At 39.2% G+C, this 27,439-nt stretch overlaps 1 protein-coding gene across 2 annotated transcripts; it reads right to left on the bottom strand.

The window, feature by feature from the left end:
• On the bottom strand, window positions 1-27,436 carry lrwd1 (leucine-rich repeats and WD repeat domain containing 1). 2 transcript variants are annotated; one of them, XM_034177809.1, is made up of 16 exons: window positions 27,369-27,436; window positions 25,723-25,809; window positions 25,226-25,460; window positions 24,774-24,893; window positions 22,169-22,315; window positions 21,978-22,070; window positions 21,443-21,820; window positions 20,504-20,621; window positions 17,420-17,526; window positions 15,700-15,910; window positions 15,173-15,245; window positions 13,497-13,640; window positions 11,660-11,763; window positions 7,574-7,732; window positions 2,809-2,921; window positions 1-946 (listed from the first exon to the last, which is right to left on the bottom strand). In XM_034177809.1, exons 2-16 carry the CDS (start codon window positions 25,800-25,802, stop codon window positions 794-796), a joined length of 2,235 nt encoding a protein of 744 aa, XP_034033700.1. In that variant the 5' UTR covers window positions 25,803-25,809; window positions 27,369-27,436; the 3' UTR covers window positions 1-793. The 2 variants fall into 2 exon arrangements, with proteins under 2 accessions (XP_034033700.1, XP_034033699.1); XM_034177808.1 differs by lacking the exon at window positions 27,369-27,436 and having other exon boundaries at window positions 21,443-21,824; window positions 21,946-22,070; window positions 25,723-25,819.
• Between the last annotated feature and the right edge of the window lie 3 nt (window positions 27,437-27,439).

The following is a 27,439-nucleotide window of genomic DNA, read 5'->3' as shown; positions in this document are numbered from 1 at the left end:
ATGTCTGAAATGTTCAGTACAAAATTACACTAAATTAAGATTTAGTGTTCACCATCTTGAGGTAAAGATAGATTTTAATCGACCAGTTATACCCAGAGGAGTTTGCAAAAGCTGTAGACTAAATGTTTTTTATTTAGTCACAGTGTGTCAGCTGACTGCTGAAGCCCTCATTCAGGACTGTCGTTTATGCAGAGTAAAACCACTCTGTTGTTCTTCTGAACAGGAGATAAAGACATGATCTCCATTTGCATTCACTTATTTATCTTTACAAACAGCACAACTAAACAGAGGTTCATGTTCTTGCAGTGGCCGACTTTGTCCAAGTCAGCCAGAGGACTGACGTGGAAGAACCAACAGTTAAACCCCCAGTTAGTGCACACTACCACCGTGGCTCCAAACCCTGGTCCTTGGGACCCAAAGCACTTGACAGTTTCTATTTGTCCCTGAACTAATCAGAGTAGATCAGCTCACTCAGGTGAGTTTAGTTAATAAACCGCTAACTGAGCTGATCTGATTAGTTTAGTGACAAATGGAAAATGTGAAGTGCTTTGACTCCCAAGGACCAGGATTTGGAAACACTGCATAAAATCCCTATTAGGACCTGTGAGGGACTCTGTATTCAGACACATTGTACCCCATAAAAACATTTTCTCTTCAGTTTTGAAACTGATAATGTCCAACGTACTTTCAGTGTCACTTTGACAAATGCTGGCAGAGTCTCAAAGCCATTATAGCATGTGTCTAGGAGGAGGACCAGATCAGAGTGTCCAGGAGGAGGACCGGATCACAGCGCTCAGGAGGACTCCACTCTCTTCCACACGATCACCATATTCTTGTCGCTCAGGGCCACCAGGTAGTGGAGCTCAGGGTCCATGGCCACACAGTTGATGGACGGCCCCTCCACCTGACTTAAGTCCTTCCTTATGGGTGATGGCCACTCCAGGACCTGGGAACCCAAAGAAAAATATCCAGGATTAATCTCAGAGTAAAACATTAAATATGACAGTTACTGAAAATAAAGACGTGTCCAACATTCATCTGCTGGCAGCATTAACGTTCATTCTGCTGTGGTCAAAGAAACTGTGTATAACTGGAGGAAAACAGTATGCCTCAAATAGAACGGGATCTTTTACACCAGGTATGGCATCACAACTGACCCCGGACTCCTGAAGGACCTACTTCTTTGATCGAATCTTATTCTATTAAAAACAGGTGATCTGATATCACAGGGAACAAATAAAACACTTGATCTGGCTAATAAGCTCACAACTACAAAGAGAAATGATTTACTGCACACAGCAACCCAGCTAGTAGGAGTTGCTCAGACTAGTCAACTGGTCACTGAGGGGCTCATTCTGTGTTGTTGGTAAGCAGGAGTGAGTCTCTGAGACAATCAACCTCTATGGACTTAGAACAGTAAGAAGGCTAAGGTAAGTCGCTGCCTGTATAATCAGTTTTTAAAAGTTTAACACACATGGACCTCTGCAGGGATCCTCTGCATGCTGCAAAACACTTCTGATATTTTACTCCACTCAGTGGTGACCATAAGTAGTTTACTTTGAGGTTTTACAGCTTTCATTGTGTAGTTGTTTAGCACTGATGATGTTTGCACGCTAAGTCCAGTAGTAAGTCCTTTTGGCTTCTCCCTTGTTTTTAACTCTGGGTTTGAGGTGAACTCGCATGCTGAAATGGCACAAGTTTTACGCCGGATGCCCTTCCTGACACAACTCCACAGTACGCGGAGAATGAGTTTGAACTGGGAACCTTCCACACTGGAAACAAGCGCATTAATCACTTGGCCACCACCTTTTTGTACCTTAAACCAATATTGGACCAATTATGAATGTTGAACCCAGAAACACCTAAAATAAAATAATTCTATCTGATGTGAAGACTTGTGGATTTAAAATTAGTGGGGAAAAACACCACAAACCTTCCATCATTCAGGTGTATTTTTGTCAGATAATAAAGGATTATTAACAGAGTATCACTTTCTTCACCTCCATGAAGAACTTGTTAACAGATGGTCCGGTCATTAGCTGGTAAGCTTTCAATCTGTGTGTTTTTTTTTTTTTTCCGATGCTATTTATGGAGTACGTTCACGTCCAACTTGGTTTTTCGAATTGTGTTTTTAGCTTCCTGGTTTTTAACAAAAATGCACATTGTGGACTGATTGCCATGGTAACCGGTCTGGATATGTAGCCTCTCAGCCATATAATAATATTCATTATTTCAATTGTGTGAAGTGAAACACTCTATTGACTGAAATGATCAATTATCAATTTTTTTTGTTTGTTTGTTTTGCCCCCAACGCAATTTATCACTATCACACACTTTGGACTTTTACTCTGTTTTTATATATTTGTGCAGTGTATCAATATTTCATTCTGTGACAGCAACTGTTTTTTGTTTTTTTTTACTGAATGACAATAAGAGTCTAGTCTAGCCAGAAATCTCTTGATCAGAAAGACTAAAATGTCGCAGCTGAAATACATGCAGTTCTTTTGACTAAAACTAGACAAAAATTAAGACTTAGTTGACTAAAACATGACTAAATAACTGATTTTAGTGACTCAACCCCAGTCACACCACGTATGACAATTCCAGCCTGAGAAGTGTGTAGCCACTGAATTGCGACAGTGAGTTCCGCCTATTTTACAAGCATCAAGTCAAACCATTGTTGACATTACACCCACAAAGTCCTCAAATTTTGTCTTCTGAGACTCTCAAGCTGCTTTTTATGAACCTGATAACTGTTGTAGCAGTCCAGCTCACACTGGACAAACAGAGAGTGAGAATGACAGATACCTCAGTGGGATGAATGGTTTTCCCAGACTGGTAACTGCCTTTCTGGAAGAGGTTGCCAGTTTGGTATGTCCACAGTCTGCCTTTGTCATCTCCACACACCACATAGGAATATCCTGTAGAGAGGTTAAAACGTGTTTAATGTAACGGTAAAGCATAAGTGAACAGCAGAGGTACGAAAAACACCAGTGCAGTGACTGAAATAAGACGTTAGAAGCACAAAATCAAGATATTGCTACAGTGTCCAGAGATAAGCACCTGTACTGGACTTAACTACTACTTCTAGCGTCAACAAGACTTTTTAAAAACGTCGTTTTCAAGACAGCTCAACGGGCAATAATGGGGTTCCCTTTCTTTCACTGAACTGTTACATTTCTGAGTGAGAATGATTGTAAATGCCCACTGGATTGCATTTCCATATCACATTTCCACTTGATGCAGATGCTCAGTGGGCTTTACATACGTCACCTTCTCTCACGCACGTTAACCCTCTGGGGTCCGAGGGCATTTTTTGGACAGTTCACTCGCCTGGCATAAGGGGTGGTGGCCAAGTGGTTAATGCGCTTGGTTTCAGTTCAGAAGGCTCCGGGTTCAAATCCCACCCCTGCCACATTTCTCCATGTAATGTGGAGTTGCGTCACGAAGGGCATCCGGTGTAAAACCTGTGCCAATTCAACATGCAGATCCACCTTGGATTTGATGTGGCGACCCCGAGTGCAAACAAGGGAGCAGCCGAAGGGACTTGCCTGGCATAAATGTTTTATTATTGCTGTTAACAGCTCTCCCTGCATCTCACAATCAGGTTTTATGTCTCTTTTTTTTCAGGACAACCTGTGCTTTTGTGTTTTATAAGTGTAATAAAGGTTTACAATCAAAAATAGGCAAGGAAAAAAATAAAGCGAAAAATAATTTTACACACACATTTCTTTTTCTTTCTTTTTAATATTTATTTCATTCATTTAAAAGAAAAACAGAAAAGCAAAAAACAAAAGCACCACAATACCAGAATGAAAAGGAGCAGAAAGAAGAACAAGTCTTATGATTTCTGCCCCTTTTAACAATACAATCTTTCAATATACAGCATCATAGTCAACATTATTTAACAGATTGCATTTCTTTAACTTGTCACATACCACTGACCCATTTCATAATTATGACCAGAAATTAATAGATTACATCACTGACAGGTTACATTTAAACTTAAGACACTCCAAACATTATTAACAGTTTACTTTTTTTTTTTTTTTGACTTTCTTGCAGCCCACTGACTTACTTCATAGTTTCATACTTACTTAATACATCTAATTTAATATGTTTTTTAAATAATTTAAGCGACCTTAATTCTTTAATTTCTTTATTAAGATTGTTCCATAATTTGACACCATTTACTGCAATACTCCTTTCCTTTACTTTGGTTCTAAATCTTGGTTTTTTAAAGACTTCTATTCCTTTCAATTTATAACTACTTACTCTTTTTTCAAACATATTTTGAATGTTTGTTGGTAAAGTATTTTTATTAACTTGGTACATCGTTTGTAATATTTTCAAATCAACTAAATCATGAAATTTAAGTACCCTATACTTAATAAACAATGGATTAGATGGATCTCTAAAACCACTGTTACTAATCACTTTTAAAGCTCTTTTCTGCAAAATAAATAAAGGTTGTATATAGGTTGTATATGTTGATCCCCAGATTTCTACACAGTAAGTTAAATATGGGACAATCAATGAATTGTACAATGTTAATAAACCATAACTATTTAATGAATATTTTACTTTATGCAAAACAGCAATGGCTTTTGCTATTTTTCCTTTTATGTAATTTATGTGTGACTTCCATGTAAGATCTTCATCAATCATGACTCCTAAAAATTTCATTTCTTTTACCCTTCGTATATCCATTCCATCTATTTGTAATGACACATTATTTTCTTTCGCTCTATCATTAAACAATATGAAATTTGTCTTATTAATATTTAGTGACAATCTGTTTATATCAAACCAATGTTTAACTTTTTCCAACTCTGTATTTATCACTTGTGCTACTTCCTGTATATCTGATCCAGAGTAAAACAGCGTTGTATCATCAGCAAATAAAATGCTGCCAAGCACATTGGATACATTCACAAAATCATTGATATACAAAATAAACAGTTTGGGTCCAAGTACCGATCCTTGTGGTACTCCATAAATAATGTTACACAATTCTGATTTGGTATTATTTATCTGAACAAACTGTTTTCTATTTTCTAAGTAGCTTTTTACCCACTGATGTGCAACACCTCTTATTCCATATTGTTGTAACTTGTGGAGCAATCTTGAGTGGTCTATAACATCAAAAGCCTTTTTCAGGTCAATAAAAATACTTACAAAATAATCCTTATTATCTATTGTTGTTGATATTTTCTCTATTAGTTCCATAATTGCCATAGCTGTCGAATGTTTTGTTCTGAATCCATACTGAGCATTATTTAAAATATGATGTTTCTCAATAAATTTATCCAATCTTGTTACAAAAACTTTTTCCATAATTTTAGAAAACTGTGGAAGCAATGATACTGGCCTGTAATTAGAAAAATTATGTTTGTCTCCATTTTTATATAATGGGACTACCTTCGCAATTTTCATTTCATCTGGAAAAACCCCAGTTGACAGAGACAGATTACAAATATAAGTAAATGGTTCAATAACAATTTCTATTATACTTTTTACAGTCATCATGTCTAAATCTTCATGGTCAGTTGATCTTTTGCTTACACAGTTTTTTACAATATTTCTTATTTCATCTTTTTCCACATTGTCCAGGAAAATACTATTGACCGTATTTACCAATGTACATAATTTATCTTCTATTATTGGTTTATTTCCCACCAGACTTGACCCTACATTTGAAAAATAATCATTAAACCCATTTGCAACTTCTTTTATATCATACATCTCTTTATTTTCCTTAACAAAGTAATTTGGAATAGTTTCTTTCGTTCCATCACTATCAATCACACTTTTTATAATTCCCCATGTTACCCTCATATTATCTTTACTCTTATTTAGTTTTTCACTGTAATAATCTTTTTTTTGTTTCCTAATTATTGTTAATAGTTTATTTTTATATTTTTTGTATTTATGTTCTGATTCCTTTGTTTGCAATTTTAAAAAGCACCTGTATAAATAGTTTTTCTTTGCACAAGCATTTTTTATTCCCTTTGTCAGCCATGGTTTATTTACTCTTTTCTTACTAATTTCAATTAATTTACCATTTTTATTGTATGATTTCATCAATATTTTCATAAATGAGTTATATGCTACATTAACATCACTGACATAAACTTCTTCCCAGTTTTGATTTTTAAGGTCATATTTTAATGCCTCTAAGGCTTTTACTGACTTATCTCTTTTAAAGTTTATATCAGTTTTTTTGTTGTACCTATTTTTATATTTAAATATTGAAAAAATTGGTAAATGGTCGCTAATATCTGTCATGAAGATCCCATTCTTAATAATTTCATCTGTTCTGTTTGTAAATATATTATCAATTACCGTTGCACTTTGCGATGTAATTCTGGTTGGTTTTGTTATCAAGGGGAATAACCCCAAACTATACATTGAATTCACAAAATCACTTAATCTTTGGCAGCTGGAGCTTTCTATGTTAATATTAAAGTCCCCACACATAAAAAGCGTTTTGTTTTTAATTTGATGGAATAATTCAATTATTTTATCTGTAAATTTCACAACACAAGAATCTGGTGCTCTGTATACACAACTAATTAAAATATTCTTAGATGTTTCATGTACAAGTTCCACTGTTACAATTTCTATGACATCATTCATAATTGTCATTTCTTCAACAATTGTACACATCAGATCTGTTTTTGTATACAGAGCAATACCACCGCCTTTTTTATATCTTCTGTTTACAAAATACAGCTCATATCCCTCCATTTGAACTTCATCCATGAGATCATCTTTAAGCATTGAGCAACATGAGAATTACAAACTTTCTCAAGAGCAACTGATCCAAATCCCACAATCCTTGTCCTTAAGTTACTGATCTGCCTTAGGCTAATCTTTTAGCAGAGGGTATCTTCTTAAACAGGAAGTGGAAGTCAAAGAACATCAAGAATATGATAACAAAAGGAAAAAAAAGTTCCTTGTTCTGAAGAAATCCCATAATGGTTTTTTTTAACTGAAGACAAAAATTTTGAATGATGTATAGAGGATTTTTTTTCTGATTTGAAAGAAGTACAAGATGAACAAAATTAATGGTGAGTTTCTTTGAAAAATGTACTAAAAGGTTTTCAAACATTTCCTTGCATTGCACGCTGACCTCACATATGATCAAAGCAATTTTTTGCGTTTTGCAGTTCTAACAAAAACATTCATTAGCTCTTAGTTTCTGATTGCTAAACTGGTGTTTTGTTATAAATGAATAAACGATACACCACGTGTTCAAACATTTCATTGAGATGTACATTCATCTGATCAGTGGTTGAAAGAAGCAGTTTACTTGCACTTTATGCCTAGTATAGTGAAATTAATTAGCTCGTTAGCTGTGCTCCTTAACCCCATGTGTACCTATAAATAAAAAAAAATGTGGCTATTAAATTCATTTTGCTTCTGGTTGCATGAAGCTGAAAACGCAACTCGTACGCCAGTGAAACTTATACTTTTATTTTTTGCTCTCTTAAACAGACATTTTTTGACCTGTGCAAAAACACGGTATCTATAGTTGAAGAGCTGATTTCCAACTGAAAAATGGACTTACTGGGGCACGTGTTGAGAGCCAAGTAGGGTACTTCAGTGCGGGCCCACTGCAGCTCAGCCAGGACCACAGCGGACACGGTTTGGTTCTTGTTGGGCCGCAGAGCTTTGGTTCTGCTCCAGCTCCACAAATAAATGGAAGGCTGTGTGTAGTTCTTGGATGCTGAAGAGAGAAATGGAAGAAATGGGAATCTTGACTATGACTGATGAACAAAGAACCATGAATCACGAGTGGGGAGTAGTAACCGCTATAACTGTTATGACTATGAAGCATTTTCTTGATGTTTGGTGAAGGTCCCGAAATCGACTCTTCCACACAGCAAACCTGAGGCTACCAGTCTCCTGTCTTGCATATGACCCTTGTTTGTAGCAGTATTGCTAGTTGTATCTAAAGTGTGAACACAGTTTTCTAACAATGTTCAACAAGGGGAAAACCCCCTCCACGATCATCTTTCAGCACATCCCATATACATTGGGGTAAAAAAGTATTTAGTCAGTCCCTGACTGTGTAAGTTCTCCTACTTAGAAAGATGAGAGAGGTCTGTAATTTTCATCATAGGTACACTTCAACTATGAGAGACAAAATGAGAAAAAAAAAATCCAGGAAATCACATTGTAGGACTTTTAAAGAATTTCCGAGTATTTTATTTCGTATTTGTAAATTATGGTGGAAAATAAGTATTTGGTCAAAAACAAAAGTTCAACTCAGTACTTTGTAACATAATCTTTGTTGGTAATGACAGAGGTCAAACATTTCCTATAAGTCTTCACCCGGTTTGCACACACTGTAGCTGGTATTTTGGCCCATTCCTCCATGCAGATCTCTAGAGCAGTGATGTTTTGGGGCTGTTGCTGGGCAACATGGACTTTCAACTCCCTCAACAAATTTTCTATGGGGTTGAGGTCTGGAGACTGGCTTGGGCCACTCCAGGACCTTGAAATGCTTTTTACGGAGCCACTCCTTCGTTGCCCGAGCAGTGTGTTTGGGATCATTGTCATGCTGGAAGACCCAGCCACGTTGCATCTTCAATGCGCTCACTGATGGAAGGAGGTTTTGGCTTAAAATCTCACGATACATGGCCACGTTCATTCTTCCCTTAACACAAATCAGTTGTCCTGTCCCCTTTGCAGAAATACAGCCCCAAAGCATGATGTTTCCACCCCCATCCTTCACAGTAGATATGGTGTTCTTGGAATGCAACTCAGCATTCTTCTTCCTCCAAACACAACGAGTTGAGTTTTTACCAAAAAGTTCTATTTTGGTTTCATCTGACAACATGATATTCTCCCAATCCTCTTCTGGATCATCCATATGCTCTCTGGCAAACTTCAGACGGGCCTGGACACGTACTGGCTTAAGCAGGGGGACATGCTTGGCACTGCATGATTTGAGTCCCTCTCTGCGTAGTGTTTAGCCTTTGTTACTTTAGTCCCAGCTCTCTACAGGTCATTCATCAGGTCCCTCCATGTAGTTCTGGGATTTTTGTTCACCGGTCTCATGATCATTTTGACACCACTGGATGAGATCTTGCGTGGAGCCCCAGATTGAGGGAGATTATCAATGGTCTTGTATGTCTTCCATTTTCTTACAATTGCTCCCACAGTTGATTTATTCACACCAACCTGCTTGACTGTTGCAGATTCACTCTTCCCAGCCTGGTGCAGGTCTACAATTTTCTTCCTGGTGTCCTTCGACAGCTCTTTGGTCTTGGCCATGGTTGAGTTTGGAGTCTGACTGTTTGAGGCTGTGGACAGGTATCTTTTATGCAGATAACAAGTTCAAACAGGTGCCATTAATACAGGTAACAGGTGGAGGACAGAAGAGCTTCTTAAAGAAGAAGTTACAGGTCTGTGAGAGCCAAAAATCTTGCTTGTTTGTGGGTGACCAAATGCTTATTTTCCACCATAATTTACAAATAAATTTTTATTTGATTTTTTTTATTTGTTTATTTAGCACTAAATAAAACTCATACAAAAATAATGTATGTACATAAAACAATAAGAGAGAGAGAGAGAAAAAAAATACAATATAAGTAATGTGCAAGGGAGTGGTGGAAGCCAAAAAGGCTTATAAAGAACCCACTCCCAAACAAAGCAAACATAACAGAATACAACAGAATTACACCATTTTATCCAGATTATAACAAGTCATTGTAAATACTCCAGCAGAATTTTTGCTTTTAGTCCACTTTTATATGTATATAATATATATGTGTATATTTAAGGTGATAGATGGATTTACAAGATGTACCGTATCATTCCAAGATTTAACGTCATGATAACTAATGTGATGCTGATAACAAGTCGCTCTATGCAAAGGTAAATGCAAATGTGCAGCCTGGCTGGTCGGATAATTATGAATTTTATGGTTATGCACAAAATAATATTTAATGAAGGAAGGCCACTTAATATCATAGAGAGCTCTGAAAACAAATGTACAGGTCAAGAAAATATTTATATGGAAGATATTTAACTCTTTAAAAATCCTACAATGTGATTTTCTGGATTTTTTTCCCCCCATTTTGTCTCTCATAATTGAAGTGTACCTATGTTGAAAATTACAGACCTCTCTCATCTTCTTAAGTAGGAGAACTTGGACAATCAGGGGCTGAGTAAATACTTTTAGGCCCCACTGTAAATTTGTGTTCGTATCATTTCATTGAAACACACATTTACATGTACTGCTCAACACCATCAGATGGGTTCAGCTGATTTGTAGACAGCAGCCCTTTTACAGTATGATTTCAACAGTGGATATAGTCAACCCACTGGTAGTTATTCTAGTTTTGATTGCCCAGTCTATAGAAGGGCAGCAACCATTCTGCCTTGTGGCCACCAGAGTAGGTCCTCATTAGTACCTGGCTGAAAAACCAAGTCATGAAAGTTGGTTTCACAGTTGGCATGTGTCGTTTTGTTCTATGCCGTTTTGTTTGCTATACAGATAGTTCCTCTATGTTGGCGTCACCCAGCAACTGCGTTCTTTTGCAAGTCCAGCATCCCGTCACTCCTCGCTTCCATGTTTAACAAGACCTCTCGAGTATCCTCTGACAGTTTGTAAGACTTCTGTTTTCACCTTCAGAGGTGAATTTTTGTTATGGACTCATAGTGCCCTCTGCTGTTCTTACTCTGAACTACCACTAGGTCTGTTTGCTGTTAGAGGTGATTTTTTTATTTTATTTTTTTTTTTTGTTCCAGGACGCACAGCACCCTCCACTGTACTTGAGGACCTTTGGTGAAGAAGGTATGGCTTTTTTTTTTTTATTGTTCCCCCTCCCCCTCTGGGCTTATGTAGACCCCAGAGGTATTTCTAGGTTGTTTTTTTTTCCTCCACAGACTTTAAGTAATCCACATTTTAAGCTACATTTTTCTGTTATCAGCTTTTTATCATCAGCTTTCAGAATATATGTCACATTTAACTGATCAAGAACACTGTATTTTGGCTCAAAATGTGAAAAAAAGGAAACATTTTTAGAAAGTTCTTCAACCCTTTCTTGAAAAAACACCTTTATTTGTGTGAACAAACTGTTTTGGAGGTAGGAATGGGTTCACCAAAGGAGTGTAATATATGAAGAAAATTGTAGATCAGTGTAAAATACCCATTTCCAGTTTTGTTTTTTTGTTTTTTGTTTTTTTTGTCTTCACTCCACGCAGAACTGTCCATAAACATCCACCATTAAATGAAAAGTGGAAGGTCCCTCACAAAAAAAGGCCCATTTGCTCCTTTTGGGTGGGGAACTTTGAGATCCTGGAAAATGAAATAGCCCATCAACATGTGGTGGGGTTTTTTTGTTTTGGTTTTTTTTTGCACTTAGTTTAGTGGCAGTGTGAATGAGCCTGTCAAACGGACAGACTGATTCTCCAGCTTACACCCACTTCTAAAGACCTACTGGTGACTCTAAATCGTGCATGTGTGTGTGTCTGTCCGTCTATATGTGGTCCTGTGACAGACTGACGTCCTGTCCCTGGTGTACCCTGCCTCTTGCCTCGTGACTGCTGGGATAGGCTCCAGCCCTGCGTGACCCTTAACTGGAGTAAGCAAGTACAGAAAATGAATGACTGGCACTGAAGAAGACTGCAAAGCCTCACTTACCCACAATGTCATCAGTCACAAAACTCAAGCCATCAACAGTGTGGTAGTTGTGGTCTTTATCTTCCTTCTCATAAAGGGGAAAAGTGATTTCCATCACTTTAGACCTGGTGAGAAGAACAAAGTATCTGTACAGCTATCGCTCATTTACCGCTTACTTCTCCGAATAAAAGTACAAGTTACATCACTTTTACAGCACTGGATCGATATATTTATATTGTTTAGTTGGCATAAAGCACGCATCAAATTAAAACCCTGATAAAGTCATAAACAGACACAGAAAATAAAAATAAAAACAAACCATGTCATTAATAAGGCGATGGATATACAGTGAAGCACACAAAAAGCCCATATGATTTAAATTAAACCTGAAAATAACGTCCGATCATTAGTCCACTCGAGCGTACTATCCCTGTCCAAAGTACATGTACAGGGAGTACAGCTGCAATATGGTAAATGTACACACTAGGTAATTAGGGAAGCCAAATTCCAAAGTTTAATGAGCCACTGCAAAGTGTATTTTGAAACTTTCATTTTGCAACTGAATTGAAATATATAAAACTAATAGGGCAGCACAGTCTCGTTTGACCCCCTACATGGTATCGCAGGATTTGACCACATAGGGGACAGCTGGCACGAACACGGCAGAGAATCCCCGGGTGGAGTGTGGGAGTTTCAGCACAAACCATTCAACCCGGCTCAGTAAATTTAAAAGCATACTCACTGTCACCTAGCGGACCTGCCAGTTTACAATGTGCTGATTTAAAATGGTTTCCACTGAAACCCCCATCCTTTGAATGGTTTGTGTTGACACTCCCACACTCCACCCGGGGATTAGTCTCTTTTCATAAACAGCATCAATTCTAAGGGATAAATGGTGTGCTGTTTTGTTTTAGGCTGCAATCACCAAAGCAGTTGCGAAAAGTGCAGTTTTTTTCGGTTCCCAGTGGAGAAGGGAAGACGAGGCAAATGGGAAAGGTTGTGCCGGTAAGTGTTACCCTACACAGCTAACCAGAGTAGCTGCATTCTCTCGCCTCGACACATCTGTTGCAACACATGTCCACTTTGCACCGCATCGTCACTTTTTCTTTGCATTTTCACTTTGTTTGCATGTAATTTGCCCAAAAATCTCAGAAAATGCAGTGTTTTTTCCCCCCCAGAAGTAGAGAAATTACTTCATATGCATCATATTTTACCCCTTTAGTGCCCACCCTCAAAAGAGACTGTACTGCCCAATTGTTGGTACTGCTGCCAGTTCAGGTCAGAAACCTCATGCTGGTGCCACTATGGTATCGCCCTACGTTCTGGTTACCAGTAAACGAAGTAGGCTACTAGAAATCTCCACTCCCCAGAAATAGCCGTCACTTGCTGGAGTTCTGAACATTGAGGCGTGTGTGTGCTGGATCATATCTGAAGGAGACTGGATGTAAAAGTGATGGTTTACATCTCTTATAATAAAAGGTGCACTTACTTATAAACACCATCATTTTGGCTTTGATTTTTATTGAATTCACAATGTAGAGATTAATTTTCACTGAGGTTAAAGGGCATCATCTTAAACATTTTTATATAAAAAGCCTGTAATTTTTTTTTATGTCATTTAAAAAAAAATATGACCTGTAAAGCTCAAGTGTGCACAAACGTTTACATGTATAATGCAGTGCTTGAGTTATAATGCTCTAATTAAATTCATGTTGCTTCTTGTATGAAGCGGTAGCACCACATCTCAAAAATATGTTTAAAAACCAATGCAACTTAGAGACAGGAAAATACGGTAGTTAATGTACTTTATATTCTGCATAGTAACTATTTAAACCAAAGGTCATGCTGGGACACTGACCTCTTCATGGTGCGGTTAGCTCCGGGTTGCGTGTTGTAACAATGCAGGCCGTCCTCACAGGCAGCCAGAAGGTGAGTTTTTGGTGAGGAAGGTGGGAAGCAGAGATGCAGAGGGGTGGCAGTTGCCTCAAACACCACCAGCTGACTAAAAAGGACAAAATAGAAGAAAACGGGCCTCATTAAACTGTCATTTCAAGAATCTCATCCACAACCCCCAAAGCAGAAACTTCCAACTGGTCCTAAGCTCCACTAGTTGAAGGTTTTACATTTATGGTAGGTTATGTTACACTAAAGAAGGTTAAGTAATGTCACAAAAGTGTGACAATTAAAAAAAACAACAACAACAAAAAAAACATTTAATTGTGGCGAATTACCATTATTTATTGTTTTTCAATTCAACAGATTTATAGACAACAGTACAATTAATGGTGTATGTTAACAGAATCATATGTTTTATTTATGTAAATTGAACAAAATTGGGTCTGGTTTGTTCGCTATTACATTATTGTTACTTCTAATTAACTTCTATTGTTTGATGCATGTTTTTAATAACTTTTAAGGCATGAGTCAAGTCCTCTGCATTTTGAAGACAACTTCCTGAGTTTTTCATATTAACAACAAATTTGCGAGCCTCCAAATTCTTCATTTTCTGATTAATGCCAAAAGTGTTTTTGTTAACTTTAATTTTTCTCCACAACTTCCTTTGGCAAGCTTTCAACTTTTTCTAAATTTGTACAAAGACTTTAAATTGATTTTCCACAAGTTTTGGAAGCCGCCAGAGCATTTTTTTTTTTTTTTTTTTTTTTTTTACAGCAAACACCGAAACCTTCATCCTGGGTCAGTTGGTGAACCAAACACCTATGGAACCACTGCATTATCATGTTTGGTCCTGCTGGGAAAATGAGTTGGATCCAAGCCTGTAGTCCTCTGGAAGATCCGGTGGGTTTACCTTGATGAAGGTGAATTAAAAAGGCCAGAAAAAGGCTAACCAGGAATCGACGCAAACCTTGTCACTCTGCCCAATCCAAAGAAGCCAGATAAGTGAGCCTTCAACTATTCTGGTGGTCTTTGCTGTCACTGATGCAAAGTAGCTTTCATTGGAAAATTTTCCTAATAATAGCAACAATTCATGAACTCAAAATTCCCTGCTAAATTCCATCCAGGTTTATTCTTATTAATTTCTATATTTAGTCCCTTGTTCTTTTTAATCACGTCATTATCAACATATTGTCTCAGTAATAAAGTTATGAATCATTACCTATATTGTCAAAATTTCAGTCACATTTGTTTGTACCTGTACATATGCAAACAAATCTGTAAATATTACACCAGTTGTTTGTCATGTGTCCAGTTGAAGACAGACGTTTAATCAATCGTATCCAGAACTTAGGACTTTCAGATCAAAGACTGAGTGCCTCTTAAATGCCCCTTTCGAGGTATTTAATATTGTTTTAACTTATAACCACTAGACCTAACTCAAACACATTAATCCTAACTCATTAAAGGCAAACTAAACCAAACCCATTAGAGACTGATGGCCAAGAATGGATGTTTCCAAACACATTAAAGTGATCACTGTACATTACAGGTCCTTCTATTGCAAAATTGTTTTTTGGGGAGAATACCGCATGCGACCAGACAGGAACGTAATAAACTGGTTGATACAAGCATACTTACATTACTTTGTAGTTGTACTTGCTGTCCACTCCTCCAATGTCCCACATCACAATCTTGTTATCGTACGAACCCGCTGCATGACAACAAAGAACCGATAAGACCACACATGGAACAAATCAAGACCCCAAAGCTTATATCTTTGCTCAGGCCAAGCATGTCCCATCAATCAAGACTAAAAATTGATTTAGTTTCTTCAATTCCTTATGGGTTCTGAAAATGGAGGTACTTTTATACAAATGGAGGTTATGCCTAATAAATCCTTATTTTCCAGACTATAACCTGCATGTTTTTAACTAGTTTGGGAGGTCTCACAACTTATAGTCCAAACTGACTTGTATGTCCTAAAATAGGTGGTGCAACAGGCACAAAAATCACAGTTCAGGATGTTTTTGGTTCAGTGGAAATAAGAAACACAACATCAAGATATTTAGCCTGTAATGATTTGAGTGAATTTTGTCTGCTTAAAAAGTAAGATACTGACAAAATCATCAATTTAAAAATCCAAATAATCAGGAATCACTACTTACTGAAAAGGAAGCTCCCCTGGCAGGGGCTGAACCGGAGGATAGCCAGGGCCTTGCGGCTGGCTCGGAACTCTCCGTAGGCCGTATTGTTTCTTGGGTGGATCAGTTTGACAATTCCTCTCTTCCCACCAGCTGCCAGAACGCTGCATTGTTGGGATGAAGCTCCGCCTTCCCTGAACATCAACACCGTGGTCCAGGCCAATGAGAAAAACTCCTGTTGTGAGCAGACAACAAACAGCTGCTACAGTCACATGACGCAAACAAAGAATGCACAAACAAATGCATGACACAATCACAGTTATACATTAATGTGACAGCAAAGACATTGCATTTGACAAGAAAGTTCAAACACAAAAACCGTGGTGTGGTTGGTGACCATTGACCTACAGCCACCTGTGCGACACTACTACTGTTGTGGTTCCTGTACAGTTTGATCGTCCCTGCTGCCTCTTTCGCCCCCACGCCTCCTGGCCTCGTCAGTGGAGCTGTTCATTGTATACACCTGCACCTCATCACCTGACAGTATCTTCAGCCCACCATCATCAAGATTACTCTGTCTACCTGTGATATCATGGCCTCTGACCTTTTAGTTCTTGGTTCCCGGTCTTGCTGCTTAACTTTCCTGCATGCGTTTTGTCACCCGTCACTAATTTTGCTCATCTCCTGTTTTTTGTTTTTAGTCTGTAGTCACCACCAGCTCCAATGGCATCCCACCTGGTCCTGGCAGATCAACCAACCAACCCCACCAGTGTCACCATTTCCTGTGCCTCAATCAAGCATTGCAATTCACCACAAATTTTGTAATTTATCTTTTATTCAGCTGCCTCTTGCAGTTTGAGTCCATCTTATCTGCCTCCTGTTTAATAACAGAACAATCTGGCCAACATCAGGGACTCAGCAGGGACAAACTCAATCTACAAGGATTTATCCTCCCAGGACACTCTGCTCAGACAACATGAACAATAGCCAACCTACACTGGGCCAGATAACAGCTTTCTACACAAGTCTCCAAACTCACACATCACTCCGATGGGCAGTTCACCATCAGCAGAGTTTCCCGTTCCTGCTTCACCCAGCCACCATTAGTCCAGTCAGCACAGGAACCGTTTGCCAGTAATCTATAGCCACACTCCGGCTCTGGTAGTGCTGCACAATAGTTGATCAATTTCTGCATTTTAGCAGCAGATTCTGTCTGTAATGATACGGCACCGCGGAGCACATTCGTTATTGGTTTGGTGGAGAGCCTTCAAGCTGAAGTGGTGATGCGGAATAGGTGGAGCAACTCGGGCAAGACGCAATCAATAGCCTCAAGAAAATTAACAACACTGCTTTCCATGGAAAGCTGAAGATGCTGTGCTTCTAATGTGGCTTGTCTCCCCATCTCATATAGTGATCACATCATCATCCGTGAGGGTCAGTAAACTGTTTCTCACCAACAAAGGGATTTTTAGTTTCCCCAAACCTCAGTCCATGCAAACAAAAGTAGGAACCAGAGCACATCCCTGAAGAACGCCAGTATTCAGTGGGGAAAGAGTCAACATGTCTCTCACAGTACCTGTGTGTAGGCTGCTATACCTATTTATACATCATAGATGTTCATTGTGCTCCTCATCACAGTGACTAGTTACTAAGCACTGGTGCTTATTTATTTCACATGTACCATAAAAACTGTACATAACATGTTCCCATTAAATCGTGCAGAACTACAATAATAGTCACAAACCTCTCCAGGAATTTTGTACTTCTTCATCACCATCCCAGTTTCACAGTCGATTACACAAAGAGAGTCTCCACCACAGGTAGCAACCAAATGGTTTCCTCCACCACCACCTGTTTCCAAACAAAGGACAAGACCGCTTAGTCCAATTAAGGGTCGCAGGGGGTTGGAGCCTATCTCAGCAGTCATAGAGCGCAAAGCAGGGTACACCATGGAAAGACGCCAGTCTGTCGCAGGGCCACATATAGACAAACAAATACACACACACCTATGGACAATTCAAAGTTTCCAATTCACCTAACCTGCATGTCTTTGGATGTGGGAGGAAGCCAGAGCACCCGGAGGGAACCCACGCAAGCACGGGCAGAACACTCTAACTCCACAGGTGGTAATCGAACCCATGACCGTCTGTGAGGAAACAGTGCTAACCACTAAGCCACCGTGCTGCTGGAGCTTATACATATGACCAAGTAAATAGGACACACATTCATGTCTGCATTTCAACATTAACAGATTATCGTGGTGCAAATAATATAAATTTTGCAGCAAAATCATGCAAATACTGGTACAAACACCAAATTTAGTATGATGATTCCCAAGAGGGTACTTAACAAATCTGGTCGACTGGCTACTTGAAAAATCCAAGAATGCGGCCATTTTGCAAGATGGTCACCGAAATAACCTACTGAAAAATTACTTTTTACATTGAAATGCTCCAATCACAATGGATCCATTTTAAAGCATCTCTGAAATCCAAGATGGTGCCTAATTTAATAATGGCCACCAAAATGACCCCTAGTTGAATGGCACATTTCATCTTCCACTTCGTGAAATATTCTTACCATCGCACGAATGAAAAAAAATAAATCATTATTTGTTTTATATAACACCTAAAAACAGATCCTTGTCATTTGATATTTTATTAATTTTCTAAACTAGTGAAAAAGGGAGTTACATTTTGGTGTATGTCACTGGTCCTTTGATGTCAAGACATTCCAAACACTCCAGTACGAACTTTAAATAACACTCCAATCCAAAACTGTTCTCAGTCAACTTGCACAAACAGTTCAAAAACCATCCTGACAATGTATTCCATACCTGATGCCGACCATGCCGTGCACTGACTTCTTTGTTTATAGACTGCCGTCTGCTTTCCTCAGTCCAGCGAAAAAAATCTTGACAGAAATTTGTTGAGCTCTTCATCAGACAGAGCTTGTACTTCAGCCAGACATCCCAGTGAATACTGCAAATGCCTCCAGACGGCTTACAGCGTACTGGATTTGTTTTGTTTTTTTGTGTGTTAGAAGAATGAGCACAATCAATAAGGTCATTCAAATTGTTATTGGTCACAAAAACAAACCCCGCCATATTTGTTTTGAGCTAAGCACTGTCACCACTAGTGTGAGCGCACAGCGGTCGCAGTGTGCAAACCAAAATTGCACGGTAAATGGAACCAAAATTGCGAATGGGATGAATGATCCATATGACGTGACATACAAACCACCAATCAAATGACAAGGATCTATTGAGGTGTTGTATAAATCCCAATATGTCAGAGAGCTGAGTGAACATCCACCCAAAACAGTTGGAACCTTCTCATCCAGCTCCCTGTACGATTTAGTTTTAACATTTAATGTTGAATCTGTTCTAGAATCCATTAAGCAAGAATATAAAGCTAACACAGTTTTCAGTATAATAGTACTATAAGCTTGTACAAGTAGCTTTGTAACAGGGTGTAGTTTATTATTTTCATTCGTTTTAATGTAACAGTCCCTCATTTGTAAATATCTGAACAAGTCCTGATTAGTCAGATCATATGTATTTTTTTTATTATTATTTCTTGAAAGCTTTTCATTTCACCTTCATTAATAATTGTGCATATTGCTGTCATTCTTTTTTGGTCCAACATTTAAATGTATCATCAAATTTTCTTGGTGTAAATTTGTCATCAAACGCAATTAATTTTAGTAGACAAATTTCCTTCCCTATTTTTTAGTTGTTCCACCATGGAATACCGTATATCTAATGTAAAGGAAATCAGTGGATTAGGATTATGTTCCTCTTTTATATATATATGTGTGTGTGTGTGTGGGGGGGGGGGGGCTCCCTTTCCCCGATACATGTTTGAATTGGGTCTTTGAATCTAGAAACTTCAATATCTTTCCATCAAGCTACATAGCCTTCATTACACTGGTAGATTAACTGTCCTAATTGCAATGTAAAATAATTGCTAATTGCAATGTAAAATATTCTTTTACAGGCAGGAGTGCCATTCCCCCTTTGTCTTTAGATCACTGTAGTGTGGTATATATGTGTATTCTAGGTCATTTACCTTCCCGTACAAATCTTGATATGCACTTATCCCATTTAGAGAACTGATCTTTTGGTATATGTATAGGCAGAGATAAGAATCAATAACAGATGTGGCACAATGTTCATTTTTACCACATTTCTCCTGTCATTTAATCCCAATGGACAAGTGAACCATCTTTCCATATAGTCCCTTATGTTTTTGTCAATATATTCAGTTGCTTTTATATGGTTTTGGAAAGCTCTTAAATGATGTTTATACCAAGTATTTAACTGATTTTGCATCCCAGATTATTTTACATTCCTTAAGTTGTTGGTTTGATGAACAGTTAAGCATGAGATTAAGTTTTATGTATATTTACTTTATAGCCTGACTATAAGCCAAATTTTTCAAGAATCTGCGTGAACTGCTAAAATTAACTCACTGGATTATTTAAGTAGATCATAATATCATCCGCAAAAACACTTAGCATGCTTCTGTTTATTAATTTTTATTCCTGTTATTGAGGTGTCTTGTCTGATCATTTGGGCCAATGGCTCAAGTGGTGGGACTAAGGCATCAGCCTTGTATGGTTTGTGTCTGTAAAGGGAATCTTTTAGACAGACAGCCATCGACTTATTCTAGCTATGGGTTTGCTACAGACTGACTTAATGCATTGAATTGAGTCCATCTTGGGGGGGGGGGGGGGGGGGGGGCATTGTTCAGCAATCCTCTGTCAGTTCGTATTTTCAGAACCTTGAATAAATATTAAATATGGTCTTAGCTGGGTTGAGCTGTACCGTTGCTCTGGTCTGACAGCGTCTGGAAAGCACAGGCCCACAGCTGTGTGGACAAGTCCTCACAGCTGTCCTGCTTACTGTGGCACTGCAGGACGTGGAGAGGTTTCAGACACACAGGCTGCAGGACAAATAAAAGGCAGATACTTGAATTAAAAGACAGACTCTGAAGCCATCTTCTCACCATTACATAAATCTGGAGTGATGGATGTTGAAATGTTCTCATTCATACGAAGTTTATTGTACGACAACATCTACTAAAGAAACACATTCATTTGTTTTGGCTGTTTTTATGTGACACATTTGGTTTTGACATCAAAAGATGACTATGAGAAGACAGTCTGGAATGTCAGCTTTTACACGTAAATGTTTCGAATCAGTTTTTGGCAAGTCTTAAAGCAACTCAAATCTGGCTCCATATCACTTGCAACAACTCTGAGGCTGTAAGTCACTGATATCACCAAACTGTTTGGTTTTTTGTGTTTGTTTCTGTTTTCTAGACATTGATGGCAGCCTCGATCAGTTGATGTTTGTCATACTGATCATGTGAATTGGATGTATGCTCACTGTACTGTGAGAGAAGCATCTCACTGTCCTCATATGTCCCACTGTGGACATATGAGGACTCTACGGGGACTATGGACCTTTGGGGTATGTTTCTAAGGAGCAGAACAGTCAAGTGACTGTGGTGATTCGACTTCATGAGTCCATTACGTTTCCTACTTGACTGTTTGGGTCAGTGATTCTCAACCCGGTCCTGGTACCACCTGACTAACACACATTCCATCTCTCACTGCTCTTCCACAAGCTAATCAGCTCAAACCCACAAGGGTGGAATCAAAACCCAGTCCTTCTTGCTGTGCAACAACAGTGCTAAGCACTAATCCACCGTGCCGTGAACTTACAGTGTGGGTTTAATACATTGCTGAGAACATAACTCACCTTTATGGTGTTGTAGCTCTTTATTCTGGGCAGCACGTCACCATCTCTGTGCAGCTCTGTAGAACTGATGTCCTTTTTCAGAATGTCATCATCTTCTAGATCCTTCTGAGCTTTAGAACTTTTCCTGGGTGTCTTTGCTCCGGCTGACTGTCCTCTGGCTGTGGTGGAGGGGCACTGAACAGTCTTGCGGGGGATGAGCCTGGGACTGACTGTCTGGGTTTGCCTGTGAGGTGTGAGTCTTCGACAGCTGGACCTCTGGGTGCCATCATCAGCTGGCGATGCTGGAAGATCTGCTCGCAGTTTTTTGCGGGGCGTTAGACTTACCCCAGCATCTACAGGTGATGCAGTTGGCTTCCTCTTGGCTGACAGTGGGACATTCTGCATCACAAAGAAAATGCACAGTATAAACTTTAAACCAAATCAATTAATCAGTCAATTAGCACACCAATATTCTCCTTATGGCTAGTGCCAGAGGAACACAACTGAAATACACTTTTTTTGGGGGGGTTAGCGTTGAAGTCCTCTGAACTCTTACACCGTTCTCGTTCTTGTCCATGAATCCTGTGCTGCCCGTTTCCTGCATTTGTCCTGTCAGAGAGCGCAGGTATTCCTTCGCCATAATCTCCACCTAACAACCAGCGTATGAAGACAGTCACCAAAAACAAGAGAAACGTGCTTGAAAACAAAAGTCCAATGTGTCACAATGTGTTCACATCTTGAACTTACCCTCCACTTGGTGAAGTCGCTGACTGAGTTGGGTCCATACTTAACCTGCTGGCGTGCAGCGCTAACAAACTTTTTCTCTAAAATGACCATGTTCTCTGCAGTCACCTTCTCTGGGAGAGAGAAGCTCTTCTCCCAAACTGCAATTATCTAAAACAACAAAAAAGACTCTCGGCAACAATCTCCAACAGAACACTATCATGTCAGCTTAATAATAGTTGTCAACTATCTGCGGGTCATATGTTTACTTATATGGATCCAGTGGTGGGCACAGATAACCAAAAAATTAACTTCAATAACAGATAATCTAACTGAAAAGTTATCTTTAATAAAGATAAAATGATAAACCACTCCAAAACGTATCGGAAGTTACAGATAACCGACAATTTGAGTTTTAACACCACGATCGCTTCTGGTAGCATCAAAAGCGACAACAGACCCAAACAATAAGTCAGCACTTCTGTCTTTGAACATCCTGCCCCCTGCTGGAAGCTCTTGTTTACTACATGGCTTCAAGCACAGAAGCAAGCTGAGAGGAGCCGCAAAGCTCAGCTCTCTACCCAATCACAATGCTCCCGTTAGGGGGATGTCTTGGAAAATAAAGCAATGCTGAGTTATGGTTTGGTGTATAAATAAAATGAATACTGATAGAATAACTCCATTAATGTCAATTCTGTCATTTGTACAAAGTTAAAATATAACATATATCTTTTAATGTTGAATAATGCACTAATTCTGAAGTTTTGTAACAAACACAGACAGATCGCAAAGGATTCTGGGTAAAATGTGTCTCTGCTAAACGCTGATTGGGTGAGTCATTCATTATGTAAACCAACACGTTAATGTGATGTGTGTCGTGTGTTGGTGTTTAAAGATAAATGCGCTCTGTAAAATATTCCACTTTTTTATTTGTAAAAACGGGCATTTTTACGGAGCCCTGGAAGTGTCATCGCAAATGTTTTGCATGTGGAGAGAATGTGCGCTCATTTTATTATATTGTGCGCTCATTTTATGATGTTGTGCGCACGTTTTAAGCATTGTTTGAGTAAAACAAGGGCACGATCTACTTAAACGTAGCCACAATTTGTAAAACGTGCACTCAATATTGTCTTGATACATAAATGTTGGCTATTAGCCAACAAACCAGGTGACAGTGTAATACATTTCCCCATGAGAAATTGATCTGGTCAGAGTGTATCATCATGGTTTGGGCGCACAAGGACATACAGAGAACTCCAGCTTCCCAGCATGACATCATCTGGAGTTTAAGCACATTAAAAAGGATGCTGAGGGCGAAGCGTCTTCCCGTCGTGAGGATGACAATTTAGGTCATATTATGAAGTTCATTTTGAAGGAAAGGAAAACGTGTGCACGTTTTATTAATTTGAAGGCTCAATTAAAGGAAACGTGCGCACAAATTAACACGGCCAGGAAAATGTGTATATGTTTTATTAATTTGAGAACACACTTTATTAATTCGTGGGCTCAAGTAAAGGAAAACGTGCGCACAAATTATCATGGCCAGAAAAAAATATCACTTTAAGTGACCTCTCCTGGGCTCCGTACTCCCATCGAGAGTTTTTGTAAATTAAGTTTGGAAAAAGAGAAGTTTCCATTTACGTTTTGCTTCTGGAAACACGAGTCTGACATGTGGTTTTTGAACATACAATGTGTGTGAGAACATAAATCGTGCACCAGAACCAGTTCTCCTTTGCCTGCGGAGGATACAGCCGTTTCTTCTAGAAGCAGCTGTTCTCTGTTTTGCAGAGGGTAGAACTACACATCAGCTACGAAACATTTAACAGGTATATTTCAGTTTGTAGCTGTTCAGCTTTATTTACCACATCATCGGTCTAAAAATTATCGGACAAAAATTTATCGCAAGATAATTAGTCCGATAATGGTTTTTAAAGTTATCTAAAAAGATAATCTGATAATGAAAACATTATCTTCGATAATTATCGGTTATCGGAACTATGCCCATCACTGTATGGATCCCATATGATCTGTTATTCCACTAAAGGTTTATCTTGTATTTGGTAAAGTAGTGTGACAACCGTGATGACTGACTGCAGCTATTGACATCTCTGATCAAAGAAATTTGTACTCCAGCAGTTTAAAATTTTCACAACATATAATCTAAATCTACACGATAGCAAGGTTAGCGGGGGCAGTGCCATGGCCAAGTGGTTAGAATCCCATTAAACCAATGACCAGAAATCATCAGAGGAAGTGGTGGAACTCTAACATCTACTGCTCCGACGGCCATCAGGCTACGGGACTGCGCTATACCTGTGATGACGATAGATGTCATCAGCACATATGCCCCCCCCCCAAAGTGGATTATGAGACAAAGGAGAAAGAAGAATTTTGGAGAGAGTTACATGAAGTGGTAAAGAGTATATCTCTTCACAGTGAAGCTACCATCAACGTGATGTCACAATACTTTCACTGTCAAGCACATCTGAACTAGAGCATGAATCTCTCCCCTCAGAAAACCCACATGGGTCTAATCAAAACCCGGCCTTCTTCTGTTCCGATCTGTGGTCATTGAAACCCATGATAGGACAAGTGGGAAAATTTTCAAAAGGCATAATGAATTCCATACCCTGGTCTTTAGGTTCTCGCTGTAGACGTAGCGTAAGTGGTTTGCAGTGGTGCCGATATCTTTTCCGTTGTAAATCCTCAGGTTTGGCAACAAAACCATCAGCTTGTAATTATCACTCACCTGAAGAAGAGATACAAGAATGATAACCTGTGAACAGTTTGATCAAAATCACCAGAACTTGCTGAAAAGTGTTAATCGTATTGTGGAAAAAGAAGAATTTGGCATGTTTATAGTTTTATTCTTCCTGTTTTACATCCACCAAGGGGGCGGCCCACTGGACACCACTTCTACCTTCTTTTGAAGGCTGGCATATGCATTCCCAAAACTGACCACTAGTCAACCCCTTTTCTGTCTTGGCAGAGCACTCGCGCCTTCCTCCCTCCCTCTTTAAGTTGCAAATATTTTCAAAAAGTAAAATCAGCAGTCAGCACAAACATGAGACAATTTCTCACCACGATATAAATATTATCCTCCATCTTGAGCTCTTCCAGACTGCTCAGAGAGCCCAGTGTGGTAACATCCTCCATCTGGTTGTCGCTGAGGTCCAGGTATCGGAGCTCAGGAAGATTCAGGTTGCGGGGGAATTCGTGCAGTTTGTTTCCAGACAGATTGCACCTCTGCAGGGAGCGCAGGCGGGACAGCAGTCTAACCGGCAAGTCCTGGAGCCTCAACCCCAACTTCGACAGACTGCATAGCAGGAAGATGACAGTCAGGAGTACAAAATACTTCACAAACTCCACGTGCAGCTACGTTTCCCCCTAGAATTATTTTCAGGTCTGGTGCTATTCACCAAGAAAGCAAATAGTGAAGAGTGTGAAGCAGAAAAATGCAAGGAGGTCAGAAAAGTAAAAACAGTGAAAAAAAAACAAACAAAAAACTGTACTTAAGCACATACAAATCTAACATCCACACTGCTGTAAGGAGAAAAGCATTCCGTCCGTCCACTTACTTCAGTGTCTTGATCTCCTCCAGTTCAGTGGTTTTTGGAGAGCCTTTCTCCAGCAGAAGTTTCTCAGTTATTTTCTCCATTGGATTTCTAGAGGGCGATCGAGAGTTCAAAATAACAAAACAGATATTTAGATACTTTATAAGAGGAGGTTTATGGACGTGCTGAGGGAGGACATGCAGGTGGTTGGTGTGACAGAGGAAGATACAGAGGACAGAGTGAGATGGAAACGATTGATCTGCTGTGACGACCCCTAACGGGAACACCCAAAACAAGAAGATACTATTTAAATACTTCATAAAAAGAGTACCATACAGCAGAAGCATAACACACTGAATCAAACAGCACCATGTTTTTGTCATGTGATCGTGTGTGAACATTATTCCCCCAACTTTATTCAAAAACTACAGAAACAAACTAAAAACCCAACAGTAAAACACATGATCAAGATTTGTGAATCACCTTACAGCCCAATATGGGGTAATCAGATGTTTTTAACCAGGTGGAGGTGATGCAACATTTAAATCACCCAAGAAAACTCTGAAGAAGTGACAGATTTCTGTGGCTGTGATTGGAGAAACTGTGCAGAATGCAACTTTTGTCCCGTTGCACCACCACTCACAGCTTCATAGTGAAGAGGAGCAAAGAAGGATTTTCACACAAGGCAGATCAAATCCAGGCTTGCATCTCTCATGTACCTTCTGGTAAACTGTAGCAAACACATCTTTTTAAGAAAATCCTTCTCTGTGCCACTCCAGCCGTAGAACTGGTGATGCAACAGTTAAAAGTTACGTTGTGTGCAGTTTCTCCAATCGGAGCCACAGACACATGTAACTTCTTCAGAGTTGTCATGGGTGTCTTGGTGGCTTTCCTCACTCATCTTCTTGCACTGTCACTTAGTTTTTCAGAAACTCCTGCCTCCTCCGGACAGATTTACCATACAGTACAATATTGTTTGTATTACTTCATAATCCAAAAAATGTTGTCCATGTGAGTAAATGCATGTGTTTACTTTTGGCCCGTGGCCCTGCACCCAGATTCATTTATGAACCTGTCAAATAATTTGGGCAGCTCTACTTTAGACTTGACGTGTGCATTTTGCTTTGAAGTGACTCCTGATTTGGCACTTTAATGATTACCTGCAATTTATATAAATTTTTTGCAGTGAAATTCAAATCTCACATCTGAGGTCTTTGTCCAGCAGATGTTCACCAGCTTCCAAAAGGTGGGGGGGGGGGCTACATTTTACGTAGAACATGCCAAAAATTAGTAACGATACGGCCAAGATTAATTTTAGAGTTTGTTCGTGATTGTTAAACAGACTTCACACGGTCAATTGAGTAACAGCCCCGCCTACTGTCCAAACCAACGCATCGTTAACTCGGAAAGTGGAGGATAATGTTAAAACAACAGTGAAAACTGTGCAGTAACGTTTGACTGTAGTTTAATTTCTGCTATTAATAGAGGCTCGGTGCACACGGCCGCGTAAAGAACCGAGTTCAGCCCGTTTTAGGGCCGATCCGCCCCCCACAAAAAAAAAAAAAAAACATGCACTCATTCCAAACGACAGACGTCAGCCATTGTTGTTCCAACTACAAACTCTGAGCTATACAAATCGCAAAAACAGTTAAAGCGGCTGATGTGCTTACCAGAACTTCTGTGGTTTCGAAACGCATGGCACAGTTGCTGCACAAAGATCTCTCAGCAAAACGCGGACGCC

Source organism: Thalassophryne amazonica, chromosome 9, assembly GCF_902500255.1.
Source record: "Thalassophryne amazonica chromosome 9, fThaAma1.1, whole genome shotgun sequence".
In the NCBI taxonomy this organism is placed as follows: domain Eukaryota; kingdom Metazoa; phylum Chordata; class Actinopteri; order Batrachoidiformes; family Batrachoididae; genus Thalassophryne; species Thalassophryne amazonica.
This window is presented reverse-complemented; position numbering and strand designations above follow the sequence as displayed.